Here is a 24,171-nt window from a genome sequence, read left to right as displayed (position 1 = left end):
AAAATGCTCTCAAACCAAGTTACTCTCAAACCAAGGTTTTACTATATCTGTTTATGTAGCGCAGCAGGCATATCAATATTGTGTTAGTAATAAAAAATGTATCTCATAGAGTGCTAGCTGCTTCATGTTTAAATGTATATCACTCCACTAGCGCCGTTACTTTTTGGTTAAAAAATGTATCAATATCTTTTCTTGGGATTCTTCTTTAATATTTTATTAATCAATACAGAGCTAGATACCATGTGTATCTTTTATATCTGCCTGGAGTTCAGCTCTGTTTCACATGTATATATAAAAATAAAAAAAAAACTTTGAAAACACTGCAGTTCCCATTTACAATTCTGGAAACCTTGTAACTTTTGTGCTTCACAAAAGCCCCCTAGAGAGAAGCAGCAAAATTTTCTCCAATAATAAAATCTGTCACTCAGGTATTCTGGAGGTAAACATCAATTTATTGAAAGTCAGACTAAAATTGGATGTCATTTCAGAGTGAAAATACAAGCAGGGCATTAGGTCCATCTGCTCTTTCCACCGGTCGGTAAGCCACCATCGGCACTCGCTGTACTTTAAAGCAACTAAGCTAATTATTTCTTTATCTCAGAGGAAGAATAGAGTTTAGGCATTGATAGCCGACTTGTAATGCGTGAGAGTGCGGGCGGAGGGATCCGTGGCGTGAGTCCAACGAGGCATCCAGTAGTGGGTCATCCAGTTGGCACGCTCCGGGTAGTACTTCTCAAAGGTCTGCCGGTAGAAGTAGCCCTCCTTTGTCTTGGGTGGATTAAAAGGATATTTTTCTGCAGCCTTTTCCAGCATAATGTCATCGACCTGTAGATAAAGAATTAAACAAACAATGGTAATGAAATGGCAAACATTGCTTTTGGTCTGGCAAATATTTAAGACTAGACAATAGGTTTTTTTTCCCCAAAATGCACTTGTGTTAATGATGATGGGCCTATCCTTCAAGTAGAACCCTTGGGCCAAAATAGAATAAATTGGCTTTTTGAACAAAAAGAAAAAAAAAAAAAATACGGCTAGACTTCTTAACCACTTAAGGACCGAGCCTCTTTTTGAGATTTGTTGTTTACAAGTTAAAAACATTTTTTTTTGCTAGAAAATTACTTAGAACCCCCAAACATTTTATAAAAAAATTTCTAACACCCTAAAGAATAAAATGGCGGTCGTTGCAATACTTTCTGTCACACCGTATTTGCGCAGTGGTCTTACAAGCGCACTTTTTTTGGGGAAAAAATACACTTTTTTGAATTAACAGTAAAGTTAGCCCAATTTTTTTTTATATAGTGAAAGATAATGTTACGCCGAGTAAATTGATGAAATGTCACGCTTAAAAATTGCGCCCGCTCATGGAATGGAGACAATCTTTTACCCTTAAAAATCTCCATAGGCGACGTTTAAAAAATTCTACAGGTTGCATGTTTTGAGTTACAGAGGAGGTCTAGGACTAGAATTATTGCTCTTGCTCTACCGATCACAGCGATACCTCACATGTGTGGTTTGAACACAGTTTTCATATGCGAGCGCTACTCACGTATGCATTTGCTTCCGCACGCGAGCTCGGTGGGACGGGGTGCGTTTTAAAAAAATGTTTTTACTTTTTTCTTATTTATTTTACCTTTTACTTTTTATTTTACTCTGTTCTTTTTTTTAAAAAAAGTGTCACTTTTATTCCTATTACAAGGAATGTAAACACCCTAAAAAAAAAAAAAAAGCATGACAGGACCTCTTAAATATGAGATCTGTGGTCAAAAAGACCTCATATCTCATATTTACACTAAAATGCAATACATTTTATCATTTAAAAAAATGTAACAAAAAAAACAGGCCTTTAAGAGCTATGGGCGGAAGTGCCGTTTTGACGTCGCTTCCGCCCTGCAATGGTATGGATAAGGGTGGAGGCCATCTTCCTCTCACTCGTCTCCATACCCAGCAAGGAAGAGGATCCAATCGCCTCCGCCGCTCCCGAAAGCGGCGGAGGGCACCAGAGCATGGCGGGAGGCCCCTCTCCCACCGCCGATAAAAGAGGTCTTGCGGTGAATCCGCCACAGAGACCAGTATTATTGGAAACCGTACCGCTGGCCGAAGAAGAGGATACCAGGATTATGGCAGCTAGCTGCTGCCATAACAATGATATTCCTCTTAAAAGTTAGAGCGTATATCGGCGTGCGGCGGTCCGGAAGTGGTTAAAGCAGGAAATGTGAGATTTGATTTTTAATTGGTATGGTTAACAACTAAAATGAAGGAGAAAATTTACTGGGAAATCGAATGTTCTTTGGGAAAAGGGAGATCGAGGTGTATTGTCATGAATTCATACCTGCTGTGCTATGTAGCAAAAAGGAGGATGACAACAATTATTAGAGCTTACAGTTCTAGATGATCGGTGCCACCGCCTCTCCTCCTGGCTCTATTGGATTATCAGTGCATATTTACAAACAGGTAACGCCCATCTTGGGTTTTTTATTGACTTTAAAGCTCAACTCAACTTTTAGTTTAACGTTTTTGTTACCCCAGCATTTCAAATTCCTGATATGTGCCTGCTGTACCATGTACTTGTATTAGAAAGTATCCTGTTCTCTTTGTATTGCTTCCCTTGTGTGAAATCCCTGGTGTTCCTGCCAGTCCCTCTGCTTTTCTAATAAAAATTGACCCCACTAGGCAGGAAAGCTCAGCGTGGTCAGTTTCGAAGCTGTGCTGGGAACTCAGCCTGCTCTCCTCTAATGATCAGACTTATCCTGATGCACCTCCCCTGCACAGCCTTTCACTAGTAGGATCAGTGTGCTGTTGCTTCTCCTCCCCTCGGCTGTTATGCAAAACAGGGGAAATGTAATCACTTATAAAAAAAAAAGGGAAAAAAGGGTATTTATAACGTTTTTCTTTTTTAATATCTATACACAAGTGTTTTGCCTTTTATTTCAATTTTAAAGTGAATTGGTTATTTTACAAGGTTATCCTTTACAATAACTTTAAATCAGCTGAATGCATTCTAGGTGCATTAAAACAGAAGGTGTGCAAAGTCTTACAGTAAGTTTTCTTTGGAAAGTTGCCACAGCCTTCTATTTAAAAGGCTTGTAAACCCTTACCTATAACCAGTGAAGTGGCTGGCCTCAGGCGATACACAGGGATGAAACAGATCCTTCTTCTACATACATTGGACCTGTTTATCTGCAGTTTTCTCATCTCTACACCTATTCAAAGTCCATCATTTACAACGCTTGTCTGAGCTGTCAGAAAACAGGGGGCGGGGAGTTGAAGTTGCACACTGCAGAGCTCTGAGGACTGATTGGAGGAACACGCACCCCTTCACACAGCACACATGAACAGAGCTGTCAATCACAGGCTGTGTGCTGGAGATCCCGCCCCTGTCACCTTTTCTCTTGTTGTCAGGAAAACGGATCATGCTGATAGCAGAGGAACAAAGCAGCAGACAGAAATGACATTTAGTGCTCTGGATTGAGATAAGTACACACTATAGAGAGATATGCGTTGCTCATATTTCATATCTGAGGTTTACAACCACTTTAACCACCCGAGTACCAGCCTGTATATACCCCTTCATTACCAGACCATTCTTCAATTTTCAGTGCTGGGTTCGTTTGACAGACAATTACTCCATCATGCAACAATGTACCCAAATTAAGTTTGGATTTTTTTTTTAGGTACTGTATATAGCTTTCTTCTGGTTGTATTTAATAACCTGCGATTTTTGAAATTTTATTTATAAAAAAGGAAAAATACCAAAAATGTGGGTTGACCTACCCTTTACCTTAAAAAACAATCCCATAATCACTGGTGGCCAGTGGGACTTTAACCCCTCCCCCACACCAGGTCCAGTCAGACCGGTCCACGTGTGAGTCCATCTGCCCCCCCCCAAAAAATAGTGCTGCTGGACTCACACCTGGATTGGTCAGACAAACACGTTGTGATCCACTAAGCTCTGTCTTATCATACACCTGTCATCATACGGATTGGAATTATCTTTTCTGTGTAATCCTTGTTGGATCAACTACATATATTCCAACTCCATTTATACAAGCAAATGGATTGCCCCCCTCTTGGGGCCTCTCCAGCAGCTGTATTGCCCTTGATGTGTTGCCCCTGGGTACTGGGTGGACCTGGATCTGACCATTGAGACTAAGCACTCGGCACTTCCGATATTTTGTATGACTCCTGAAGAAGCCAATGATTGTTGAAACGCGTAGCGATCAGAGACCAAGATTTACATTTCCTGCACACCAGCCGGGTTAACACATGTTTACTGCAGTTACATTTATCTCACTTTACATGTATTTATGTTTTTTAAACCCCCCTTCTGAAGAAGACGTGATAACAAAACGCGTTAGGGCATGACCACGGAACTCTTATGTCAGTCAGTCTTAGTGTGTGTCATCCCGGGTCTCAGCCAATACCATCTAGGAGGCGGTGAGAGTGACATGTGCTGGGCCGTACAGACGTTTTATTCACATGCTGTGTTTCTTGTAAGCGTATATTATTGTGTGTGCGGGTGATTTCCCAAATAAACAGTATTATGCTTTGCTAGTTCCCTTTTTCTTTTGCATGATGCACTTTATGAACTGCCCTATGAACGAACCAATATAATCCAGGGACAGGAGTCCTCCCCAGTATAAGGAGATAACGGGCTCTAGTGCTTTCGACATTGCACCGTTCCTGGAGGAACCTAAGGACAGGAGGTCATCCAACAGTGTATGGTGATACAAGGCTTCTTTATCGTTTATCTGTGGTGAGTGTATTACCAATGGGGATTATCCATGCCCAAGGTATCTTCTGGTGATGGTATTCAGACGAGGAGTTTTTTCTTTGAGGGGATACGGAGCATTACATATACTATAAAAACTTTATATGGATTTGTTTTTCCGCATACCCATTGACTATTTAGGTGGTTTTTAATTGCCACTGTTTGCACTGAATACTTCTAGTTATTCTGCTAGCGCTGTTAGTGCTGGGATGATTATTTTCGATTTTTATCTTTGCGTATTTTATCAATTATGATGTATATAGGCTGGGTTGTGACAGGCTATCAAGAGACCATATATGCTAAATCCAGAAATCAAGATAGGGAGAGAGTATCACCGCTCCAGGTGGATCAGACAAGAGTAAAAAGCCTCTCCTCCAATTTAGAAGCTCAGGTGCTGGCAATGCATATAGCAATCAAGCATCGAAAGAAGTTCTGGTCAGACGCACTCCAAAAAAGTTTTTTGCCTTTTATTAAAAAAATGTCATCTAAAATACAGGTCACAGCAGAGCAGAAAAAATCTTACGCGTTTCACACAACAAACATTGCTTAGTCATAGCTGGGGACTAAGCTATGACTAAGCATTATTTGTAGTGTGAAACGCGTACGTTTTTTCTGCTCTGCTGTGACCTGTATTTTAGGTGAAATTTTTTGAATAAAAGGCAAAAAACTTTTTTGGAGTGCGGCTGTCCAGAACTTCTTTCGATGCTTGAGACCATATATGTATATAGTAACGGTTTTTATACCATTTTAGGATATTGTACTATGAATAAACTTTTGTAATTTTATACTAATATTCAGTGTACGCACTTTTTTTTACCTGGGGTTACAACGTGGTCACATTTAAAGTCCTCTTTTTTTTTTTCCCACATTGTTCTGAAGGTACCCTGAATTTTTATAAATACTACATGTGATGGTTGTGATTGGTTTACAACAATTACAAGTGACTCTGTAGATAGAGTTCGGGCCGTTATATGAACGAATCATTTTGTCCTTTCTTTTGTAATGATGATTGACACACTTTATCATTTATCACACTAAAATATAACATTTCATTTCAACATTTGAATATCTCATCTGTTTGAAATGAATTCCCATTTTTAGACAATTTCATTTGCGAGTATTTAATCTAATTGGGTACGCATTGTTTTCCCCTAGAGAGTTTTAAATGTGGAAATAAAAGATGTTTTAGTGGGAAAGGGTAGGCTCACAGTAATGATAAGTTGTGTCAGTTATCATTAGGAGAACTTATACAGTTATCTTAGCAATCTTTTAAACCATATTTAATGTTTTTGTAACCATTTCCTGCCCTCAGGATATGCCCTCAAAATAAATTTCCTAGGTTGTAGGGCATGCTCCTCTTCCCAAGCCACCAATCCCAGGCTACTATTCCAGCAAATCCTGGCTGTCAAAATGTCAGCCAGGACTTCCTCTATATCTACAGCTGCAGCCAGTGTTGTTTAAGGGCTCTTTCACATTACAGGTTGTAAAACCCTGCAGTTGTGTCTAGGGGTGCAACGGATCAAAAAACTCACGGTTCGGATCGTTCCTCGGATCAGGAGTTACGGTTCGGATCATTTTCGGAACAACAAAAAAAAAATCTACCCCACTGTAATATCCACAATCTCCCCCACTGTAATAATATATTAGCAGAGTACTGCAGGGTATTGCAGAGTATTGCAGGGTATTGTCAGAGTATTGTCAGAGTATGGCAGAGTATTGGCAGAGTATTGGCAGAGTATTGGCAGGGTATGGCAGGGTATTGCCACTGCTGCCATCCGATCTTTCCCCTCACTGTACAGATCAGTACACAGAGGGGAGAGAGGAACCGGCGTCATGACAGGACGCCGGTTTGTTTACAAGTGATCGCCCCATCATTTGACGGAGCGATCACGTGGTAAACGGCCGCCAGGTGTACCAAGATGGCCGCCGCTCTGGAGCTAGGCCAAAGCCGCGGCGCGCTCCGCGGAGTGCATGTGTGCCGATCCGAACAGGCTGAACCATTCGGATCACAGATCGGTGACGATCCGTTGCACCCCTAGTTGTGTCCTACTTTTACCACCCCCAACCGCACCCCCTTTAGCTGCAGAAGTAGCGGCCAGGGGGTGAACACGTGCCATGGCCCCAATGCTTTGCAGCTGTGCCAGAAATGATGCTCCCTGACGATTAGCGCCATGGAGCATTACCTATTTAAGTGAATGGGGCCGCTCTGCAAGCCCTCTGCAACTGTGTGCAATGCACTAGTGCAGGGTTCAAGGTAGGGTTGCCACCTCATCCCTTTAAACCTGAACACATATGAATTACACAGGTTCTGTGGCTAATTTAATGCAGATAAGGCACCGAATGAGTTTAATTACCACCTTTATCAGCCACAGAACCTGTGTAATTAATATGTGTTGGGGTTTAAAGGGATGAGGTGGCAACCCTAGTTCAAGGGGGTAAAGCAGGTGGTGAGGAGATATTACAACACCTCCTCATCACCTGTCAAATGCTCTCAGAAAAGCAATCCAAAAGCGGATCACTCTTTGGAGATCCTAGCACATGTAAACAGGCCTAAAACAAATCTTCACAATGGTGTTAGGAAGTTTCACTGAGAAATTATTCTGTTTATTATTATAGAGGATTTATATAGCGCCAACAGTTTGCACAGCGCTTTACAACATGAAGGCAGAGACAGTACAGTTACAATACAATTCAATATAGGAGGCATCAGAGGGCCCTGCTCCTTAGAGCTTACAATCTAGGAGAAATACAATGCAACAACAATATGGTTACATTGTATTTCCTCTCTTTCCTCCGTGTATAGATCAGAGGGATGACATTTGATCTTCCTGCAACATCAGTTAAAGGGGTTGTAAAGTTATTATTTTTTTTTTTTTTTAAAATAACAAACATGTTATACTTACCTTCACTGTGCAGCTCGTTCTGCACAGAGTGGCCCCGAACCTGGTCTTCTGGGGTCCCTCGGCGGCTGTTTCAGCTCCTCCCCGCAAGCATTTACCACCTTCATGCGAGCTCCCTCGCACGGTGGTGAGTGCTTGCGGGCGCGCTCCCGTGATACAGCCGGCGGCTATAGCCGCTCGCTGTATCACTCGGCCCCGCCCCCCGGCGCGCCGCGTCATCGGATGTGATTGACAGCAGCGCGAGCCAATGGCTGCGCTGCTTTCAATCCATCCACTGCAGCCAATCAGCGACCAGGCTGAGCTGCAATGAAGCTGACGAGGACGAGGAGTGAAGATTCGAGGCGTCAGGTAAGTAAAACGGGGGGCCTGGGGGCGGCGGTACTGTCAAAAGTTTTTTCACCTTAATGCATAGGTTGCATTAAGGTGAAAAAATTTTTACCTTTACAACCCCTTTAACCATTTGCCGACCAGCAGCCGTCATCATACTGCGGCAGGTCGGCACGATCCCGCGAGCCGTCATAGCTATATGAGGGCTTCTTTAAGCGGGAAAGCAGGCGCGTGCCTGCTGCACTGCAGGGGTGCTGATGCTAGTGACAGGCGGTCGCGATGACCGCTGGCCATGAGCAATCGCGGGCACAAGAGGCAGAACAGGGACGCGTGTGTGTGTAAACACACAAATCCCTGTTCTGAGAGGAGATGCAGATCATGAGTTCCTAATAGCTAGGAACCAAGATCTGTCATCTCCTATAGTCAGTCCCCTCCCCCTACAGTTAGAACACACCTAGGGAACACATTTAACCCTTTGATCGCCGCCCTAGTGTTAACCCTTTCACTGCCAGTGACATTTATACAGTAATCAGTGCATTTTTATAGCACTCTTCGCTGTATAATTGTCAATCGTCAAAAAAATGTGTCAAAAGTGTCCGATGTGTCCGCCATAAGGTTGCAGTAACGATAAAAATCTTTTTTTGTTTATAGCGCAAAAGATAAAAACCGCAGAGATGATCAAATACCGCCAAAAGAAAGCTCTATTTGTGTGGAAAAAAAGGACGTCAATTTTGTTTGGGTACAGCGTCGCACGACCGCGCAATTGTCAGTTAAAGCGACGCAGTGCCGCATCGCAAAAAGTGCTCTGGTCATTGAGCAGCCAAAATATTCCGGGGCTGAAGTGGTTAAAGTAACCTTACAAGTCATTAAATAAATTCACCTAATTTAGTGTATCTGAACTAAGAAAAAAAGAATAATATAGTACAACTTACCAGTCCTTAGTGATCGTGGCTGCATTCATTTTCTTTTTCCCATTATTTTTTGCCTTACTTTCAGAAAAAGATCCTGCCAGTAACATACATCCTGTCCTGACATGACAACATCCATTTACTGTACCGTATCTAAGGAGGGTCAGCGTTGTCACCCTAGGACAGGATGTAGGTTAGGATTAAAGAAACACATACCGTGGGGAAAATAATTATTTGATCCCTTCAGATTTTGAAGGTTTTCCCACTTACAAAAAAATGAAGGGTCTATAATTTTTATCATAGGTGTATTTTAAATGATAGAGACAGAATGTCAACCACAAATGCAGAAAACACATGATACAAATGCTATAAAATTAGTTCAGTGCAGTTCAGTGAGTAAAATAAGTATTTGATCCCCAAGCAAAACATGACTTAGTACTTGGTGGAGAAACCCTTGTTGGTAAGCACAGAGGTCAGACGTTTCTTGTAGTTGGTGACCAGGTTTGCACACATCTCAGGAGGGATTTTGGTCCACTCTTCTTTTCAGATCTTCTCTAAATCCTTAAAAGAGAAATATGGGTTTGGGTTTTTTTTTCCCCCAATCATACCTACTATATATCGGACCAATGCTGCATCTGTCCCCCGTCGCCTCTTCACTGAGAACCAAGTGATTGAACATCGCCGATGGCTCGGTTCTCTCGGCTCCCTGAGGGGAGAGCTGCTGCCTGTCAGTCAGCAGCTCTCCTGCTCTGCTCCTCCACGCTCATTGAAGCGCTGAGCTGTGGAGGGGCGGGGAGCAGCCGTCTCAGGCTCTCATCGGCTCGCCGAGTGGCTGAGACGCCTATCAGCCCAGGCACCTGGCGGATCCAAACTTCGGAAGTCGGGACGAAAACGGGTCACAGGAGTGCAAAACGAACTGCACTCCTGTGACCCTTAGGAGAAGCACAGCTGAATGAGCTCAGGCTGGACTTCTCCTTTAAGGTTTCTTAACTGTCGCTTGGCAACTCAAAGTTTTAACTCCCTCTACAGTTTTCTATAGGATTAATGTTTGGAGACAGGCTATTTTAGCTATGACTAAGCACCAGTAAGAGTGTGAAACGCATTAGCTACATCCGATTCCTCCACCTCCATTTACTGTATGGACTGTCTTTTTATTCAATAAAAGTGATTATATTGAAGTGCGGCTGTCCAGATCCTTTCGTTTGCACGTCTCTTGCATGCAGAGCCAGCACCCTCTCTGTGCAGGGGAGGTGAAGCCTTAGGACTGCCACCTGGAGTGGTATACTACTTGTTAATGTGCTTCTTCTTGAGCCGTTGTTGCCTTGGCCGTATGTTTTGGGTCATTGTCATTCTGGAAGACCCATCCACGACCCATCTTCAGTGTTATGGCTGAGGGTAGAAGGTTCTCGTACAAGATTTTACAATACATGGCCCCCGTCCATTGGCCCCTCAATGCGGCAAAGTCAGGCTGTACCTTTAGCAGAGAAACAGCCCCAAAGCATAATGTTTCCACCTCTGTGGTTGATTGTAGGGATGGTGTTCTTAGGGCCATAGTCAACATTTTCCTTCAAAAACAGCGAGTCAAGTTAATGCCAAAGAGCTCAATTTTGGTCTCATCTGACCACAGTACCTCTGTGAATCATTTAGATGTTCATTGGCAAACTTCAGATGGGACTGTACATGTGCATTGAGAACGGGGACCTTGCAGGTGCTGCAGGTTTTTAATCCACGGCAGCGTATTGTATAACCAATGGTTTGTTTGGTGACTGTGGTCCCAACTGCCTTGAGATCATTCACAAGCTCCTCTCATGTAGTTCTGGGCTGATCCCTCACTTTTCTCATGATCATCCTTACCCCATGAGATAAAATCTTACACGGAGCTCCAGACTGAGGGCGATTGATGGTTATTTTGTATTTCTTCCATTTGCCAATAATCGCCCCAACAGTTTTCTCCTCCCTACCAAGCTTCTTGCTGATGGTCTTGTAGCCCATTCCAGACTTGTGCAGGTCTACAATCTTGTCCCTGATGTCCTATGACAGCTCTTTGGTATTGCCCGTGATGTTGAGGTTTGAATGGAAGAAAGCAATTCCGTGGACCGGTGTCTTTTATACACATAATGAGTTGTTGTTAGGAGAACCTTCTTACATTACATCTGTGTACCACATGAGAACCTACTGTAGCCAGACGGAATTATTGTTGGTTGGTGGCGGATCAAATACTCTCTGAACTGAAGCTCAAATAACATTTGTATTGTGTCTTTTTCTGGATTTTTGGTTGATATTCTGTCTCTATCATTTAAAATACACCTATGATAAAAATGATAGACCCTTCATTTCTTTGTAAGTGGGCAAACTTACAAAATCTGCAGGGGATCAAATCATTATTTTGCTACTGTATCTATAGGGGGAGGTGTTATGTAGTCCACAGAGAAAACTGGGAACAATGTAACTGATAACAGAAGAGCGCACAAGAAGCTCTCAGCTCACAAGGTTTCTGCCAGGATCAACATTTTTTTTTTTTTCTCCGCACTTATCAAATAAAATGCTTTCAATGGTATATTTACCAGACCAAAAAGAAACAAATAAGAATAGTTCATTGTTAGCACCCCCCTCTCTTTAGATTGTAAGTTCCATGAACAGGACTCGCCTGTTCCTTTTGTATTGAACTGTATTGTAATTGTCTTGTCCCTCTTTTTGTCATAAAGCGCTGTGCAATCTGTTGGCGCTATATAAATCCTGTATAAAACAGTAATTGTTAGGATTTACATACAATTAACTTAATTCTCTTCTCTAGGCTACTATAGGGGATAGACAAAATAAATTAACCCCCCAAATAATACCCCCTAAAACCAAAAAGGTACCTTTTTTTTTTTTATTAACCACTAGCCGACCAGTGCGCAAATGGCCGTACAGGTACGTCCCCGTTAAATCGCGGCATTGTGGGTGCGCACGCACCTGCCACGTGCTCCTTGACCGCAGGTCCCGCGGACTCGATGTCCACCAGGTGCCCGCGATCACGTCACGGAGCAGAAGAACGGGGAGATGCCTTTGTAAGCAAGGCATTGCCCCGTTCTGCCTAGTGACATGACAGAGATCACTGCTCCCTGTCATCAGGAGCAGTGATCGCTGTCATGTCGGTGGAAGCCCATCCCCCCCACCCAGTTAGAATCATTCCCTAGGACACACTTAACCCCTTGATCACCCCCTAGTGTTTAACCCCTTCCCTGCCAGTGTCATTTACACAGTAATCAGTGCATTTTTATAGCACTGATCGCTGTATAAATGACAATGGTCCCAAAATGGTGTCAAAAGTGTCCGATGTGTCCGCCATAATGTGACAGTCACGATAAAAATCGCAGATTGCCGCCATTACTAATAATAAAAATAATAATACAAAAGTGCTATAAATCTATCCCCTATTTTGTAGACGCTATAACTTTTGCGCAAACCAATCAATATACGCTTATTGCGATTTTTTTTTAACAAAAATATGTAGAAGAATACATATCGGCCTAAACTGAGGAAAAACATTTTTTTTTAATATATTTTTTGGGGATATTTATTATAGCAAAAAGTAAAAAATATTGCTTTTTTTTCAAAATTGACGCTTTTTTTTGTCTATAGCGCAAAAAATAAAAACGAGATGATCAAATACCACCAAAAGAAAGCTCTATTTGTGGGGGAAAAAAGGATGTCAAATTTTGTTTAGGTGCAAAATCGCACGACCGCGTAATTGTCAGTTAAAGTGACGCAGTGCCGAATCACAAAAAGTGGCCTGGTCAGGAAGGGGGTAAAATCTTCCGGGGCTGAAGTGGTTAGGGGAAGCACTGCTGACGAGCAGTGTAAAGGCCCTTTCACTGTTTATTACATTTTCAGTACAAATATACACTAAAGTTTATTTTAGTGAACACAAACAGAATATATTAACCAGCAGTAAAATATAAAAGATGAGATTGCACCGAATAAATAGATAACCAACATGTCAAGCCGTAAAATTGCATGCATTCATGAAAAAGCCTCAATTTCCGGTATCCAACATTATCCATAGGCAACGCTTTTAAAGTCCTCACAGGTCATCAGTTTAGAGTTAATTGTGAATAATAGGACTAGAATTATTGCTCTCACTGTGGTGTGCACAACAATATATAACATGAGTAACACAATCATTATTTTTTTTTTACGTAGCCACATCCTATGCATTTATCTTTGTATGTATATACAGCGGGTAAAATAAGTATTGAACACGTCACCATTTTTCTAGGTAAATGTATTTCTAATGGTGCTATTGACATGATCGTGTAATGTGTACAAGTCATGTGTAATAAAAATGGAATGACTCAGGGAAAAAAGTTTTGAACACGTCAAGAAAGGGAGGTGCAAAAAAGTATGGAAAGCCAAGACACCAACAGAAATCTATCAGTAATTAGAAAGCAATCCTGCCCCTTGTCAGTGCAAATTAATATCAGCTGGTTCAGTCTCAACTGATGGCCTATAAAAAGATGTCTCATTACCAAGGTGTCACACAAACTTATTTCATGATGTTTAAAAGCAAAGAGCTCTCTCAAGACCTTTGCAACCTTATTGTTGCAAAACATACTGATGGCATTGGTTACAGAAGGATTTCTAAACTTCTGAATGTTCCAGTGAGCACTGTTGGGGCCATAATCCGGAAGTGGAAAGAACACAATTTCACCATAAACCGACCATGACCAGGTGCTCCTCACATTATTTCTGACAGAGGAGTGAAAAGAATTATCAGAAGAAATGTCCAAGAGCCAAGAACCACTTGTGGAGAGCTTCAGAAAGACCTGGAATTAGCCGGTACAATTGTTTCAAAGAAAACAATAAGTAATGCCCTCACCCGCCATGGCCTGTATGCACACTCACCACACAACACTCCATTGCTGAAGAAAAAGCATGTTGAAGCTCGTTTAAAGTTTGCTGCACAACATTTAGACAAGCCTGTGAAATACTGGAAGAATATAGTCTGGTCAGATGAGACCAAAATTGAACTCTTTGGATGCCATCATACACACCATGTTTGGAGGTCAAATGGCAAATCACCCCAAAAACACCCCCCATACCAACAGTGAAGTTTGGGGGAACATCATGGTGGGGGCGGGGATGTTTTTCAGCATACGGTACTGGAAAACTTCTTGTCATTAAAGGAAGAATGAATGGAAAGACATACCAAGACATTCTTGATAAAAATCTGCTGCCGTCTACCAGGATGATGAAGATGAAATGAGGGAGGACATTTCAGGAAGACAATGATCCCAAACACCAAGCCAAAGAAACTCTCAATTGGTTTCAAAGAAAGAAAATAAATCTACTAGAATGGCCCAGCCAATCACCGGACTTGAATCCAATAGAAAATCTATGGCAAGAACTAAAGATCAGAGTTCATAGAAGAGGCCCACGGAACCTTGGTACAGGAGGTGTCTTGAAGCTGTACTAACAAAGGATTTTGTACCAAGTATTAAATACATTCCAGTGGGCTTTCCCTGTGTCATTCCATTTTATTACACAGAACTTCATTTCTGAACTTATTTGTTTTGGTGTCTTTGTATGTATGGATTGTATGGGTTGTTACCGACATGTGGTGACAATTTCATGTCAATAGAACCTTTAGAAATATATTTACCTGGAAAAATGGTGACGTGTTCAACACTTATTTTACCTGCTGTATATGCATGTACATGGGGGCGGGAGAGAGGGCTTGAATTAATTTCATTTTTATGTCACTTTTTTTAACATCGAAACATAGAAAAGTGACGGCAGAAAATACCAAGTGGTCCATTAAGTATGCCTGTTTTTGTTTTGTTTTTAAATTAGAAGATGTTTTTGTATTATTATTTTTTTTTATTTTGTTTTGTTTTTTTAATTTTGTATTATTTTTATGTTAACCTTTTTAGATCTAGGTTTGGCCCAAGCATGTTTAACCACTTGACGTCCGCGTTATAGCCGAAAGATGGCTACAGCGCGGACCTCGAATGCCGTTCTAGTGCAGCCCACACGTCCCAGCTCGCTCTGTGAGCGCCGAGTCTTTTGGACTCTGCTGATCACAGAGCAGGGTAAAGGGACAATCACAGCGAGCCCTTTACCACATGATCAGCTGTCAGCCAATGACAGCTGATCATGGAAGTAAACAGAAGTAAACAGAAGTCAGTCACCGGCTTCTGTTAGAGGGACATTGGCCCACCAGTGCCACCTATCCGTGCCTATCTGTGCTGCCAATCAGTGTCCATCAGTGCCTCATCATCATTGCCTCCTGATCAGGGCCCACCAGTGCCACCTATCAGTGCCCATCTGTGCTGCCAATCAGTGTCTCATCATCATTGCCTCCTGATCAGGGCCCACCAGTGCCACCTATCAGTGCCCATCTGTGCTGCCAATCAGTGTCTCATCATCATTGCCTCCTGATCAGGGCCCACCAGTGCCACCTATCAGTGCCCATCTGTGCTGCCAATCAGTGTCTCATCATCATTGCCTCCTGATCAGGGCCCACCAGTGCCACCTATCAGTGCCCATCTGTGCTGCCAATCAGTGTCTCATCATCATTGCCACCTATCAGTGCCCATCAGTGCCACCTCTCTATGCCACCCATCAGTGCAGCCTCCTCAATGCCTCCTTTTCAGTGCCCACCAGTGCCGCCTTATCAGTGCCCATCAGTGCCACCTATCAGTGCTCATTAGTTCATCCTATCAGTGCCCATTAGTGCCGCATCATCAGTGGCCTTCAGTGAAGGAGAAAAATTACCCGTTTGAAAAATTTTATAACAACGTTTTGTTTTTTGTTTTTCAAAATGTTTGGTCTTTGTTTGTTTGTTTGTTTAGCAAAAAAAAAAACAAAAAAAACAAAAAAAACCAGTGGTGATTAAATACCACCAAAAGAAAGCTCTATTTGTGTGGGGAGAAAAAAAACCCCATAAATATTTCATTTGGGTACAGTGCTGCATGACCGCGCAATTGTCATTCAAAGAGTGACAGCGCTGAGAGCTGGAAATTGGCCTGGGCAGGAGGGGGGTATAAGTGCCCAGTAAGCGAGTGGTTAAAGCCACTTACTGTTGACTGACTCACTACCTCTGCTGGAAGTCTATTCCAAGCATCAACTACCCTTTCAGTAAAATAATACTTTCTAAGATTAGTTTTGAACTTTTTACCTCTTGTTAGTTTGAGGTCATAATTTTATTGGTATCACATAGGAGGACTAACGACCCTTATGTGCTTCCTATGTGATCACATAAAACTTGTGACAGGTTCCCTTTATTGAGATATCAGGGGTCTATTGATGAATCTTTACAATTAGGGTCCGATACTGAGTATATCTTGGGAGGCAGGAACTGGCATGCTGTGGCTTGTTGTTCACCCAGGGCTGATGGATCTCGCTGGTCCCCCCCCCCTTCACAATCCTAGATTAGAAGAGATTGATTGCTGCAGGAGAGACATCGCTCATGATGACAACAAAAATCTGGGGACATAGCTAGGCTGGACTCCGCACAATAATGATAAACTGACAGAGTTTTCCAGCCAAGTGGATGATATGACAAAGTAGCAGAATGTGAAATTGTCATCCTTCTATGTAATAGATCACAATCATCAGAAAAGACACCATTGGGCAAACTTTAAAAAAAAAATGTAAGGGCTTAATTTTGGGGCACTTTACAGTGACTGAGACACAGCTCTGAGTCAATGTATGGATCATAGTCTGCCTACAAACTACTGCAACCGCCAGGATGTATATTTACTGCTGAGATTGCCCTACTAAAACAAGCATTAAAAGCAATGCAACATCTCCCCCTTGTGGTGCAGAGAGGTGCAACCATTGATGTTCATTTTCAGGACCCGATTACTATCATATATAGTAACTAGCATATGACAACTTCATGAGTTGCTGATGTAATCTCTGTCTATTGTTTTGTGTGTCTTGAAACATTTGACAAGGTTTGTAAGTGTTTTAACCACTTAAGGACCAGGCCTATTTTTTAAACTTGTTGTTTACAAGTTCAAATCATGTTTTTTTTTTTATCAAAAATTACTTATAACATACATTTATATATATATATATATATATATATATATATATATATATATATATATATATATATATATATACACACACACACATATATATATGTATATATATATTATATATATTTATATATATTTATATTTTTTTTTTTTTCAGACACCCTAGATCAGGGATATGCAATTATGCCTCATGGTCCTTGTAGTTCTGCAACAGCTGGAGGTCCACTAATTGCATATCCCTGCCCTAGATGAATAAAATAGCGGTTGTTTCAATACTTTATGTCACACCATATTTGCGCAGTGGTCTTACAAACGCAATTTATTTAGTAAAAATACACTTTTTTGAATGAAAAAATAAGAAAACAGTAAAGTTAGCCCAATTTTTTTTATATAGTAAAAGATAATGTTACACCGAGTAAATTGATACCCAACATGTCACGCTTCAAAAATTGCTCCCGCTCGTGGAATGGCGACAAACTTTTACCCTTAAAAATCTCCATAGGCGATGTTTAAAAAAATTCTACAGGTTGCATGTTTTGAGTTACAGAGGAGGTCTAGTGCTAGAATTATTGCTCTCGCTCTAGCGATCGCGGTGATACCTCACATGTGCGGTTTGAACACCATTTTCATATGCGGGCGCTGCTCACATATGCGTTCGCTTCTGCACGCCAGCTTGGCGGGACGTGGCGCGTTAAAAATGTATTTTATTTTTTCTTATTTATATTACTTTTTATTTTTTATTTTTACACTTATAGTATCACTTTTATTCCTATTACAAGGAATGTAAAGATCCCTTGTAATAGAAAAAAAAGCATGACAGGATCTCTTAAATATGAGATCTGGAGTCAAAAAGACCTCAGATCTCATATCTACACTAAAATGCAATAAAAAAAAAAATGTCAATTTTAATTTTTTAAAAAAAAAATGTCCCTTTAAGAGCTATGGGCGGAAGTGAAGTTTTGACATTGCTTCCGCCCTGCAAGGGTATGGAGCCGAGCGGGGGCCAACTTTCCCTCACTCTTCTCCATACCACACAAGGGGAAGGATCCGATCGCCTCTGCCGCTACCGACGGCTCTGGTAAGCGGCGGAGGGCACCGGTAAGCAGCACAGGGCACTGGAGCGCGGCGGGAGGGGGGGGTCCCTCTCCCACCACCGATAAAAGTGATCTTGCTGCGAATCCACCGCAGAGACCACTTTTATCTGAAATCCGATTGCACGCTGAAGAAGTGGATACCGGGGTTTTGGCAGTTAGCTGCTGCCATAACAACGATATTCCTCCTTAAACAGCCGACGTATAATGATGGTGGGCGGTCGGCAAGTGGTTAAAAATTTCTACGGGTTACCAGTTTTGAGTTACAGAGGAGTTCTTTTGCTAGAATTATTTCTCTCGCTCTAACGATCACAGCAATACCTCACTTGTGTGGTTTGAACACCGTTTACATATGGGGGCACGACTTATGTATGCGTTCGCTTCTGCACGTGAGCACGGCGGGACAGGGAGCTGTAAATTTCATTTATTTTTTTCTTATTTATTTTTATTTTTATTTTTTATTTTTAAACTGTCTCTTCCAAAAATGTTTTTTTTTTAATCACTTTTATTCCTATTACAAGGAATGTAAATATCCCTTGTAACAGAAAAAAAAATGCATGACAGGACCTCTTTAATGTGAGATTTGGGGTCAAAAAGACCTCAGATTTCACATTTATTTATTTATTTATTTTAGGTACTTATATAGTGCTGTCAATTTACGCAGCACTTTACATATACATTGTACATTCACATCAGTCCCTACCCTCAAGGAGCTTACAATCTAAGGTCCCGAACTCACATTCATACATACTAGGGACAATTTAGACAGGATCCAATTAACCTACCAGCATGTCTTTGGAATGTGGGAGGAAATTGGAGTACCCGGAGGAAACCCACGCAGGCACAGGGAGAGCATGCAAACTACAGGCAGGGAGTGTCGTGGTTGGGATTCGAACCAGCGATTCTTTTTACTGCTAGGCGAAAGTGCTATCCACTACACCACTGTTCTGCCCATTTACACTTAAATGCAATGAAAAAGAAAAATGTCTGAAGGGCCTGGTATGAAATTTGGGGGACCACCACGCATTTTTTTTTTTTTAATTGGTGCGGGTTTCCCCTTAATATTCATACCAGACCCAATGGGCCTGGTAATGGACTTGGTGGGGAACCCATGCCATTTTTTTCCAATGATTTTTATCTATATTGCCGGGATCCGACAATTCATTACTGCCGCAAGCAGTTTTAAATTACTTTTTTCCCTTTAGAAATGTCATTTTGCTGTGGTATTGTTCTAAACACGGGAAAAATGCGCCACTTTACAGGCATACTATAGACACCCCCCAGGTACAATATTTAAAGGAGTATTTCATTTTTATTGTTTCACTTTAAGCATTATTAAAATCACTGCTCCCGAAAAAACTTCTGTCTTTAAAACTTTTTTTTGCATTGATCCATGTCCCCTGGGGCAGGACCCGGGTCCCCAAACACTTTTCATGACAATAACTTGCATATAAGCCTTTAAAATTAGCACTTTTGATTTTTCAGGGACAGGACATATGTATGGCATATGCCCAGTGTATTTCATGTAAGGTTTTTTTGGGCATAAATCTTACATTAAAAGTCAACAAGGAGTTTAAAAAAGACCTGTGGGATAAAAAGAGGAATTTGGTAAACTGCTGTCATTACCAGTATTATTCGCATACAGTTATCAGATTTAACATTTTTTCACAATAGTGGACCTGTGAATTTTTACATAATTTCTAAAAACAAGGACTGTGATAGTAGTACCTGATGTTCTATGTGGTCCTGCAGGATATTAAACCATGACTTCTTGATGGACGTTAGTCCGTCGCTGAATGCTTCTTTTGGTCGCCACAGAATGTCTTTAGGGATGAGATCGGAGCTCTCGAAGGCTTCCCTCAGGAGGTATTTTTCTACTCCATTCTGTGAAGACACAGAAATATTTTTTACTTGTTTAAAGTGGAGTTCCGCCCACTTTTACAACTCTTTAGCATCCCTCACTAAACTGTGCACTGTAAACGAATTGGATATTTTTACATTTTTTTTTCTCAGCACCTACTGTATATCTGCTGTATTCATTTTTCACTTCCTCCTCCCTGGCCGTGGCCCATCGCATCATTTCCTGTTTGCAATGCCTTCTGGGAAGGGGCGGCAACTTCCTCTGACACTGCCGTTGCTATGGAAACCTGACCTGAAACCTATTACACTGCTTGTGCTGCACTGAGCATGTGTGAGATCTGCAAGGATGAGATCCAGGAAGAAATACAATCTGGCTTCAGATGCCCACACTTAAGATGGCCACGGAAATGATGCGATGGGCCACGGCCAGGGAGGAGGAAATGAAAAATGAATACAGCAGATATACAGTAGGTGCTGAGAAAAAAAATGAAAAAATATCCAATTCCTTTACAGTGCACAGTTTAATGAGGGATGCTGCAGAGTTGTAAAAGTAGGTGGAACTCCACTTTAATTACAAAAGCTGGAAGAATTTTTATGCTTGTGTAGGCAGATCGGGTCTGGCCACAACATGATATAATTGGGTAATTTAATCAAAATGTTTGTGTTAATGTAATCGGTTACCTTTGGAATTCGTAGCTCGGGAGGCAGAGACAGATAGTAGGCTGTAAAACGATGATCCAGGAAGGGCACTCTAAGTTCTAGGCTGGGGAGCAAAATGGAACAGTGTTGTGTCATAGCCTAGTTTGTGCCATGCTTGTTTCCTTTCTACAACCATAATACCAATCTTGTATTCCACCTATTTAGCTGGCCTTACATGACTTTGATAACTTACTTACCCATGTGCAGCTGTTGTCCGGTCAGCACGAAGCACGTCGAACATATAGAGTTCTCGTAGTAGGCGCTCACTGTCCTCTGCTGCCTCTTCTGAAGATGGTGCCTGTGGGAGAATTTATGTTGTACATAATTGCATATTTAAATGCCAGCCAGCTACATGTAAAAACAACTAGCCCAATATGCGTTCCATAAAAATCCAAGGAAAACAGCTGCAGAGGAAGACCACCAGCCTCATCTAATCTCAGGAAAGCCTACCAGCTGTATTGGATGATCACCACCCAGAGTGAGCTTCATCTGAGGCCGGGTTCACACTATTGCGAATTGGATGCTGGATCTGTGCATCCAATTCGCAATAGCAGGAGATTGTGAACCGGCTCTATGGTGCCAGTTCACATATCTCCGCTGAGGCTCTGGTGCAAATTTGCACAGGAGCCCTATGCGTCTTTTGGTCCATTTCAGGTCCGAATTCAGCCCAAAACTCTGAAATCGGACTGGAAAAGCACAGGACCCCTGCTGGGAGCCGTATCGGCATTAGGTGTGAACCGAGCCTAAAACTCAGAGACATAATGGCTGTATGCGAAGGCCACATCCTAGCATGAGCTCCATCTAAATCTCAGGAAGTCCTACCAACTGTATGGGAGCTTCATCTAAATCTCAGGAAGACCTACTAGCTGTTTTGGAAAAATTGCCATCTAGGTGTGAGCTCCACCTAAATCTCAGAAATAACTGGCAGCTGTATGGGAAGAGGGTTTACAGTCTAATGTGAGTGCCATCCACAACTTCTTAGGGGCTCCCAACAGCCGGGCTTCCAGTCTATTCAGCCAAACAGACCACCAACCTGGTTGGACCTCCATCTAATCTCAGGAAGAACTACCAGCTGTATTGGATGGCCACCACCCAGTGTAAGTGTCAGGGCCTGGACTTGAACCCAGGACCTCTGCTGTGTCTGGTAGTAATGTTTCTTACTGAGCTACCTGAGATGCTGGACAGCACCCTGTCTGATCCATTGGAAAACCCTGCCTTGTGCCTTGACTTCTGCTGAACCTTGAACTCTTTGCTCCTCCCATGAACTTCCTGATTTAAGCCGTGTCTCTGTACTTCCTGTTTGCCAGTATCTCACTCTTGTCTTCCCTGCGGCTGTCCATATTTTGCTACCACTTGTTATCCAACCTTGGCTTGTTCCTCAACTACGCTCCCGCCTGATCCCAACCTACAACTACTTGTTACTGACCTTTTGGCTTGTTCCTCAACTATGCTTGTTTGATCCTTACCTGCTTAATCAGCTACTGGTCCCCAGCTTGCTCACCTCCTGGTGATAGGGTTACCACATCATCCCTTTAATTCAGGACACGTATGAATTACACAGGTTCTGAGGCTGATTTAATGCAGATAAGGCACCAAGTGAGTTTAATTACCACCTTAATCGGCCACAGAACCTGTGTAATTAATGTGTGTCCTGGATTAAAGGGATGATGTGGCGATCTTACCTGGTGAGGCGATCTTGAGGACCGCAAACCTGGTGCTAACATGCAGCAAAATCCATCTCCACCATTGGGAGTTCTGGTGAACACCAGTTAGTACTTAGACTCCGCATCTCAGGTGAGCATGCGTCATCTGCCATGGTGACCTGCCTGTGTACCTATCCTGCTGGGTTCTGTGTGAGCTTCCCACTGCTATAGTCTTCCAGCCTGACTCCTGATTGTGACAGTAAGCTATATCTAAAACTCAGGATGAGCTACCAGCTGTATGTAAAGACCACATCCCACCATGAGCTCCATCTAAACCTTAGGAAGATCTACTAGTTGTATTGGAAGACTGCCATTGTCATGAAGATCCTGACAGTAACAGGCGCTCCAGGTTCCCTGGTTCACCATTGCGGGTGCCATTGCGCATGCGTGCGCGCACGCTTTCACACGCGCACGCACCTCTGTTGGCGCCAGGCGGGCTATTTAAACCTGCCTGTCGCATACAGTCTCTGCTGTCTGCTCTACAGCGTTGTGTGCCTTTAACCTGATCTGTGACTATTACCTGCGAAGGACCCGGCTTACCTGTGACCACCCAGTTATCTGCCTGCACCTGATCTCGGCTTGTTTGTGACTACTCTTCTGTCTGCACCTCTGTACCTTTGCTGCCCGCCTGATACCCGACCCGGCCTGTCTGACTATCCTTGTGTTGACTATCTATTCCTGGTCCTGATCCAGCCTGCTAAATCTGAACCAGTCTGCTAATCTGTTCCAGTCTGCTGAGCTGAACCTAATCCAGTCTGCTAAGCTGATCCAGTCTGCTAAGCCGTTCCAGTCTACTGAGCTGTTCCTGAACCAGTCTGCTAACCTGATCCAGTCTGCTAACCTGATCCAGTCTACTGATCCTGCCAGGCATCCGTGCCCCTCCTCACACCTGTGCCTTCTGTTACCTTACCAGGGGGACGTAAGTGGGAGTCGTAAGGGAGGCTTACCTCTGCAATTCAGGCTCAAAACCATCAAGTACATGACAGCCATCCAGGTGTGAGATCCTGGGCAGGAAGTCCTATTAGCTGTATGGGAAGAAGTCTATGCAAGTTGCCTCAAGTCGCCCCCAAAGTAGTACAGGAACTTGCATCGCTCCGATTAGAACGGTTTCATTGTACAGAACGGGACGCTACTTGTCAGGCGGTTAGGTCGCCTGACAAGTCGTCCTAGTGTTAACCGACCCTTAAATTTCAGGAAATCCTAGCACTTGTACGAAAAAACCAATAGCCCTGTCTGAGCTTCATGTCAATCTCAGAAATTCGTAACCGATAAAGAGTATGGTGTCCTGTCTAATCTGAGTGCCAACTACAACTTCTTAGGAGCTCCTAACAGCCAGGCTTCCAGTTTATCCAGCAAGACTTCCAAGCAGCCAGACTTCCAGTCTACTCTCAGCTCACCTACAACTCAAGAATAAATTCAGAATGAAGTTAGAATTCCTGATCTGCATACTTGCTATGGGACAGGGACTCATAAAATGCTGAAGACACTGGAGCAGCATGACAACCAGATGAACAGCATTTTTTAGATGGAGAAATTAGCAATAGAAGCCTCTATATTTCATCAAGACAGATATCCTTTAAAAGCTACATTCATTGGCAGGCAAGCAACAGGAGGATGTAAGCCAAAGGGCATTTGCTCATGAAAAAGCAAATTCTAATGCCGCGCACACACGAGTGGACTTTACGGCAGACTTTGCCCGGCGGACTTTTCGACGGACTTTATGACGGACTTTCCGAATGAACGGACTTGCCTACACACAATCCACCAAAGTCCGTCGAATTCGTACGTGATGACGTACGACCGGACTAAAACAAGGAAGATCATAGCCAGTAGCCAATAGCTGCCCTAACGTGGCTTTTTGTCCGTCGGACTAGCATACAGACGA

General features: G+C 42.5%; 1 protein-coding gene across 3 annotated transcripts in view; it reads right to left on the bottom strand.

Moving 5' to 3' along the window:
* Window positions 1-431: 431 nt before the first annotated feature.
* ASNS (asparagine synthetase (glutamine-hydrolyzing)) overlaps window positions 432-24,171 on the bottom strand; it is a 105,021-nt gene continuing 81,281 nt past the window's right edge. For all 3 annotated transcript variants that reach the window (XM_073629555.1, XM_073629556.1, XM_073629557.1), the window contains exons 9-12: window positions 20,781-20,881; window positions 20,566-20,647; window positions 19,753-19,908; window positions 432-825 (exon numbers count right to left, since the gene is read on the bottom strand). In XM_073629555.1, coding sequence (XP_073485656.1) covers window positions 616-825; window positions 19,753-19,908; window positions 20,566-20,647; window positions 20,781-20,881 — 549 coding nt within the window. In that variant the 3' untranslated portion in view covers window positions 432-615. The remainder of the gene's footprint in view (window positions 826-19,752; window positions 19,909-20,565; window positions 20,648-20,780; window positions 20,882-24,171) is intronic.

The sequence above is a fragment of the Aquarana catesbeiana genome, linkage group LG05 (assembly GCF_042186555.1).
Source record: "Aquarana catesbeiana isolate 2022-GZ linkage group LG05, ASM4218655v1, whole genome shotgun sequence".
In the NCBI taxonomy this organism is placed as follows: domain Eukaryota; kingdom Metazoa; phylum Chordata; class Amphibia; order Anura; family Ranidae; genus Aquarana; species Aquarana catesbeiana.
The sequence above is the reverse complement of the archived record's forward strand: the minus strand, read 5'-3'. Positions and strand labels throughout refer to the sequence as shown.